Below are 7,663 nucleotides of genomic sequence, written 5' to 3'. Positions count from 1 at the left end.
AGCCATTATTCTCTGTTATTCTGTTAGATTTCCTTGTTAGCTTGTAGTGTATAAGTTGTATCTGTTTACCCCTTTTTCTCTGAATAATCCGCTGCGGTGTTAGAGCCCAGTGGTTTACACAAACCGGTGTGATGTTTTCACTTTTCTGCATCAGGGCTTTCTTAGCATATCAATCGCTATAAGGTGTATAGGCAATTATAAGGTTTTTAAGGTATTACATCGTTGCAGTACTAGACTGCTAAGGTTTAAAGTATAAGCACATCCTTACACTGTTCATTACTTAAAGGTTTACTGTATATCATTCTGTGAGCGTACGTGCTGCTCGTGCGTCACGCCCACGGCTCAGCATCTGTTACGCTAAGTGCGTACCCATACGGTACTCAGTATGCAAATAGCGTACTTAGTCCGTAGTGTGTGTAATAAGTCTAGCGGCCATAGCGGCTCCACGGTAGTAGTGTATTGCTTTATGTTTTAAGATAATATTTGACATTATCAATACTACTCATTACTTACCACTCCTCACCTCCATCTTTCTTCCCCTTTATACTATTACAGACACAATTTTATTAATACAAGAGACACATTAAATGCACGTCATGGTATTCCTTTTATTTTTGTGTTCAGTGGGTAAATGCACAGGCTGGACAAGTTATTTTTCTACATAAAATAACGTTTATAAAAAAAAATACATATTTTCTCCCCAAGTTCTTTATTTGTACATTTTATTCTCTAATCTATAGTGAAAGTGGATTTATAATAAGCTACAGCAATGGCCTTTCTGTTACTTAATCACTAGGACCACCAAAACCCCCGCTAAGCAAATGTCCAGATTTCACAGTCATTACAGTCACAATTTGGGTTGCTCAGAGAAGGAGCGCTGTCTGCCGCAGCCCCTCGTTACAATGGCGGTAGCAATTTCCATGGCTTGTCCCTGACGGCTACCACCACTGTACCCTATAGTATATATATATATATATATATTATATATATATATATATGCAGAGGGGTCCCTATGTCATTATTGTACCATTTGCAGTGTTTGTTTCCATCAGTAGCTCTGGCCGTGTCTCTGGGTGTTTCTTACACTTCGATCGTCACGCTGCTTTTGGTGAGCCGCACGCCGTACCAGCCCTGCCAGGATTTAGCGTCTTGGCCACCATGCTTGAAACGAATGTAGCGCACCCCAGGGCCATAGTTGGAGAATGTATTTCCGATCTGTAATTAAGGAAAAAATCCAGAAAAATTATCAGACACCTTATGTACTACCAGGTATAGTAATCCTCCATTTACAGTACATGAGAAAGATCAGGAATTATCTTATACTATTGCCAGTTTATACATTCAGTGACTAATTACTTCAAGGTTGATTGCAAAATAACATTTTTCTCTAATGGACAAAACCATGTGCAGTGCAGGTGGGCAGATGTAACATGTGCAGAGAGAGTTAGATTTGGGGGGTATATTCAATCTAAAATCTAAATTGCAGTGTAAAAATAAAGCAGCCAGTATTTGCCCTGCACAGAAACACTATAACCCACCCAAATCTAACTCTATCTGCATATTTTACATCTGCCCCACCTGCAGTGCAGCATGGCTTTGCAATCAACCTTGAATTAGGCTCGTAGTACAATGGGGGTCATTCCGAGTTGATCGCTCGCTAGCTATTTTTTGCAGCACTGCGATCAGATAGTCGCCGCCTATAGGAGAGTGTGAGAACGCATGTGCAGCCGAGTGGTACAAAGAGTTTTGTGCAGTTTCTGAGTAACTCAAAACTTACTCAGCTGCTGCGATCACTTCAGCCTGTTCTTGCCCAGAATTGACGTCAGACACCCGCCCTGCAAATGCTTGGACATGCCTGCGTTTCCCAACCACTCCCAGAAAACGGTCAGTTGACACCCATAAACGTCCTCTTCCTGTCAATCTTCTAGCGATCGGCTGTGCGAATGGATTCTTCATTAAATCCATCGCTCAGCAAGGATCTGCTTTGTACCCGTGCGATGCGTTTGTGCATTGCGGTGCATGTGCAGCTCGGACCTGATCGCAGTGCAGCGAAAAAACCTAGCGTGAGATCAGGTCAGAATGACCCCCAATAACCAATAGGAGCTGCCAGGCCAGGTGTCACTATTACCTCCTATTACACTGCAGACCCCCAGTGACCATATACACCACTCTGCTACAGCGGACAGACCTGTATGTACAGTATGAGCAACAGCCTAACACAGCACTCATTCTTATTGTGACTCTTCCATTAGTAGGGCATGCTGGGTACTGTAGTTCTGCAATACCAGGCCTGTCACAGATTGCCCGCCTCTGCTTTGTGGGGCATCAAGAACATTTTTACGTTATGCCACATACTTTGAGTTTACAGTCATAGACCCAGAAAAGGCATAAACTAACCAAGGTGACCATATGGCCGATAATCCCGACAACAAATTGCCGACAGTACTGGTAATATGCTCCATTTGGTACGTAAACCACGTAGCCTCTTTACTTGGGGAGATGGTGGGCGGGGCTGAGGATTTCAGTCTAGAACAATGCAGCTCTTTGCAGCATTTGTGAGTGCGTTTGGAGATCCCTGGGAGTGTCCGAGGCAATAAAGGGTAAGTAGGATTAGTGGGCACAGTGATGCCAGTAACCTGTGATGATATCAGAGTATAGACGCCAGGCCACATGGGCGCAGGTTTAGGCCAGGCACAGACTATGGTGAATAATACCAGTCTGGCCACATCCTCACTATCACAATTCGGTGGAGGAACATTCTCTGCAATCGCATCTCAGACTTTCATAAAGTTTTTCTGATTACGAAGCGCGGTTGCTGGACTCACCAAATCAGAATGGACGTGCCACCACGTGCCAGGATCGAGAGTCTCCACGGTTTGCCACGCCATCTTATGAGTATCAAGTGGTGGGGCGTCATAGGAGATCAAAAGGTGATAAAAGGAGGGAAAAAAATCTCTTGCTGGCAAACGTGAAAAGCATAAAGATTCCAGAGGGGTGCCATGAGTTGTTAAGATCAGGGGCTGGCTGGCAATTTTCAGCCTGGGGGGCAGACACTAACACGCAGCCCGGCTTTTCTGCCAGCAGATGCAACGTATTTGTAGGCGACACGTGAAATAAACACACAGGAAAACATTCGTGTTGACAAAAAGAGCTTCAGTACACTGAATGTTGTTCCTTTTGCTGTTTTCCATATTATGGGCCTGATTCTGAGTGTCGCAGTTGTGGTCACCCTTGTGTCTTGCAGACGCTTCTTTATACTTATGCTAATGATGCGACAAATCGCCTCCCTGGTGTCCAAACGTGCAAGGACTGAGTCACACACTTACAGTGTCTTCAGATGCTCCACTACCGCTTTATGGTCTTCAGACGCACCATCAAAACTTGCCCCACCGTCTTAATATGGCTTACTATATGAATAAATGTACATCTCAGCACACATCCACTATCAGTGTAACACGCCTGCAACACTTCCATAAAAGGGCAGGATGTACTAAAGGGAAAATGCGGGCAAACCCCCAAAATGGCTATTTTCATACTTTGGGGGTTATTCGAGCTAGATTCATTCCCGATCGCTGCTGTGCGTTTTCAGGTATGTAACGCAATGCGCACATGCGTCGGACAACTACATAGGGCATCGCCAGTCAGCGACAGGATGCTGTGAAAATTCCGATTGCACGAGAGTTCGCAAGGAGAATGACAGGAGGAGGCTGTTTGTGGGTGGTAACTGAGCGTATATTGGGAGTGTCAGGGAAAATGCAGGCGTTCCCAAGGTTGTCAGGGAGGGTGTGTGACATCAGCTCTGGCCCCGATCAGCCTGTTCTCATCGCACAGACTGCACACACTGGGTTTTTGCAGCTCGGCGTACACATGCGATCGCACACTTGCACAGTAGATTTACACTCCCCCTGGAGGCGGCGACTATCTGAATGCAGGACGGCAAAGTTTTCAGCCCAGCGGTCAGGTCTTAATCACCCTCCAAGTTTGTAGTAGCCGTACTGCATGGATCTCAGTCGGCACTGCAAGTGTGGGGGCATCTGGAGAGTGCCAGCCGGTGGGGTGCTTCAATAGTCCTGGAGCTTGCAGTGGTATTGAGTGACCCTGGCTCGTCTTAGTATCCGGTGAGATATACATGTGCATATATTCTGCACTGTGGTAGGAGTTGGTGGGGGGTAGGAGAATCGCCCCCATCTCACCTTTTGCACAAGGTAGTAACAGAACGGGGCCCCCCTCTCTGTCCGAGCGCCAGGGCCCGAGACTCCAATCCCAGCAGAGTCCCCCTGATGACGGCCCTGCTAGGGCTCATTTTAGTGAACCAAGCAGTGTGTGGAGTGTGGGGATATTATTATCATCATTTATATGGCGCCATATGGGGTCCACATCACTCAATTACAGATATAACACTAAAAGTTACACACAAGTATACCTAATACTCAGACCTACAGTAACTATGTTATATGTCGGGGGATCCAACAGGGCAAAGAAAATAATCCCGGACAGAGTAAGTCTCTGCAGGGTCAGTTCCACTGTAATGAAAGACACAGCATTATGCTAAAGCCGCTATCAGCCATTTTGTATAATGGCAGCCATTCTAGATGTATTTCACGCTATTTTTTTTATAGGTATAAGTAATGCTGACATTTATCTGATATATTCATGAGACTCTTAGCCCTACAACCTGTATAAGAAATATGTACTCCAACATATTGATAATGGTCAAGGATCAGCTCAGAGGAATATATGGGTTACTAATCCTACCTATCCCTTTAAGAGTTTATTAAGTAAATTTTTGTACTTGCATAAACGAAACTTATTGATAAAATGCAGTAGCTTGTTAAAATTATAATCTAAAAGGGCAGCTCGTTAGGCTAATAAGCCTAAAAGAATTCACACCTGCAAATTTATAGTTGCAAGATAGTATTTTTTGGCAAAATTCCCAAATATTGGCAAGACGCCCAGAAAAATGACCTTAAAGGATTTTAAAGGAATTGGAACAGTTTTAAACATAAAATCATTTTTATAACTGTTGTAAGCTTTGTATTCAATAACTAAAAGCATGCATAATGCTATAAAATAAGTTTCAACCCAATAAGTAGGATATGATTCTATGTCTCATAATTTGGTATTGATTAGAATGTTCATTGCAATAATCAATGAACATAGCCAGCTAGTATATGTAATTTCCTTAAATGAATTACATAGATATTTCTGTGAGAAACTATTTTGTTAAGAGCAATATGATCTCTCCAGCTGCAGTCACAAGGACATTTAGTTAACTCCCAGGCTAAGATAAAACTTTAATTGCATGATGAGAACATTAAAGGAGTATGTTTTGGAATGTCCAGGTGACAATGGAAAGAAGGTTTTTTAAGCTTCATGTCCAGATGGTGATAAGAGAAAGGCCTTCTCATTAAATTAATGAGCAAACAGTGATAAGTATATATACAGGAATGCTATAATTGGTTTCATTAAATCATTGTTTATCTTTGCACACGGTGTACTTTGATTGGCTAACACACTGCCATACCTTTATTTCTTTGTTCATTTATGTATAAATAAAGGCTCCTAAAGCAACGAGTCAGATCAGAAATGACTTGCTGAACTTCTACAAATCTCCTGTGTGTTGTCTCATTATTTCTGGTCTCCAGCCAGCTGCTAAGTACAGAACCATTGACTGATGTTCAAGGGTATTAAACAGATGACCGAAGGACGTTGATATATGGGGGAATATTTACTAAAATTCGTATTAGTACCTATTTGGAGGGAGATTCATAACGAATGACATCGAATGTGTAATTGTGCAACTTTTTAAATTTTTTACGCCTCATTTACTAAGCTGCCGTATTTTACATTTTCGTGTTTTCCGATGTCGATGTCATTCGTTTTTTTTGGCAGTGTTTTACAGGAGTGAATAGTAAAACACTGCCGCCATTACAACAATGAAACTCGGCCGGATCTGTGAGATCCGTGCAGGGTTTCATTGTGCATTTTTTTAAAAATTAAAAATAGTTTAAAGTGGGAAAAAAATGCGTGGGGTCCCCCCTCCTAAGCAAAACCAGCCTCGGGCTCTTTGAGCCGGTCCTGGTTCACAAAATATGGGTAAAAAAATGACAGGGGTTCCCCCATATTTCATCAACCAGCACCTGACTCTGTGCCTGGTCCTGGTTCAAAAAATATGGGGGACAAAAAGCGTAGGGGTCCCCCATATTTTTTAAACCAGCACCGGGCTCCACTAGTCAGGTACATAATGCCACAGCCTGTGGACACTTTTATAGTGGTCCCGGAGGCCCTGGCATTACATACCCAACTAGTCACCCCTGGCTGGGGTACCCTGGAGGAGTGGGAACCCCTTAAATCAAGGGGTCCCCCCCCTCCAGCCACCCAAGGGCCAGGGGTGAAGCCCGACGCTGTCCCCCCATCCAAGGGCGGCGGATGGGGGGCTGATAGCCAAGTGTAAAAAGTGTGAATATTGTTTTTAGTAGCAGTACTACAAGTCCCAGCAAGCCTCCCCCGCAAGATGGTACTTGGAGAACCACAAGTACCAGCATGCGGTGGAAAACTGGGCCCGCTGGTACCTGTAGTACTACTACTAAAAAAATACCCCCCAAAAAACAGGACACACACACCGTGACAGTATAAGTTTATTACATACATGCACACCTCCAAACATACATACTTACCTATGTTCCCACGCGGCTCGGTCCTCTTCTCCATGTAGAATCCTCGGGGTACCTGTGAATAAATTTATACTCACATAATCCAGTGTTGCCTCTGTTCTTTGTATAATCCACGTACTTGGCAAAACAAAAAAACGGGAACCCGACAACGCACTGAAAGGGGCCCCATGTTTAAATATGGGACCCCTTTCCCAGACTGCCAGGACCCCCCCTGACTCCTGTCAAAGAGGGTCCCTTCAGCCAATCTGGGAGCGCCACGTCATGGCACTCTCCTGATTGGCTGTGTGCTCCTGTAGTGTCTTTCAGGCTCCACACGGCAGAGATACAATGTAGCGCCTATGCGCTCAATTGTATCCAATGGTGGGAACTTTGCGGTCAGCGGTAAGGTTACTTTCGGTCAACCGCTGACCGCAAAGTTCCCACCATTGGATACAATGGAGCGCATAGGCGCTACATTGTATCTCTGCTGTGTGGAGCCTGAAAGACACTACAGGAGCACACAGCCAATCAGGAGAGTGCCACGACGTGGCGCTCCCTGATTGGCTGAAGGGACCCTCTTTGACAGGAGTCAGGGGGGGGTCTTGGCAGTCGGGGAAAGGGGTCCCATGTGTAAACATGGGACCCCTTTCAGTGCGTGGTCGGGTTTCTGTTTTATTTTTTTGCCAAGTACGTGGATTATGCAAAGAAAACAAGAGACCCTGGATTATGTGAGTATAATTTTTTTACAGGTACCCCAAGGATTCTACTGGGACAAGAGGACCGTGCTTCGTGGGTACATAGGTAAGTATGTATGTATGGTGGTGTGCATGTATGTAATAAACTTATACTTTCATGGTGTGTGTGTCCTGTTTTTTTTTTTTTTAGTAGTAGTACTACAGGTACCAGCGGGCCCGGTTTTCCACCACATGCTGGTACTTGTGGTTCTCCAAGTACCAGCTTGCGGGGGAGGCTTGCTGGGACTTGTAGTACTGCTACTAAAAACAATATTC

At 44.4% G+C, this 7,663-nt stretch overlaps 1 protein-coding gene across 1 annotated transcript in view; it reads right to left on the bottom strand.

The window, feature by feature from the left end:
* Positions 1-588: 588 nt before the first annotated feature.
* The window catches only part of LOC134965703 (F-box only protein 2-like), a 99,194-nt gene continuing 92,119 nt past the window's right edge, over positions 589-7,663 (bottom strand). The window contains exon 6 of the mRNA XM_063942011.1: positions 589-1,215. Coding sequence (XP_063798081.1) covers positions 1,081-1,215 — 135 coding nt within the window. The 3' untranslated portion in view covers positions 589-1,080. The remainder of the gene's footprint in view (positions 1,216-7,663) is intronic.

Source organism: Pseudophryne corroboree, chromosome 10 (assembly GCF_028390025.1).
Source record: "Pseudophryne corroboree isolate aPseCor3 chromosome 10, aPseCor3.hap2, whole genome shotgun sequence".
Classification (NCBI taxonomy): domain Eukaryota; kingdom Metazoa; phylum Chordata; class Amphibia; order Anura; family Myobatrachidae; genus Pseudophryne; species Pseudophryne corroboree.
The sequence above is the reverse complement of the archived record's forward strand: the minus strand, read 5'-3'. Positions and strand labels throughout refer to the sequence as shown.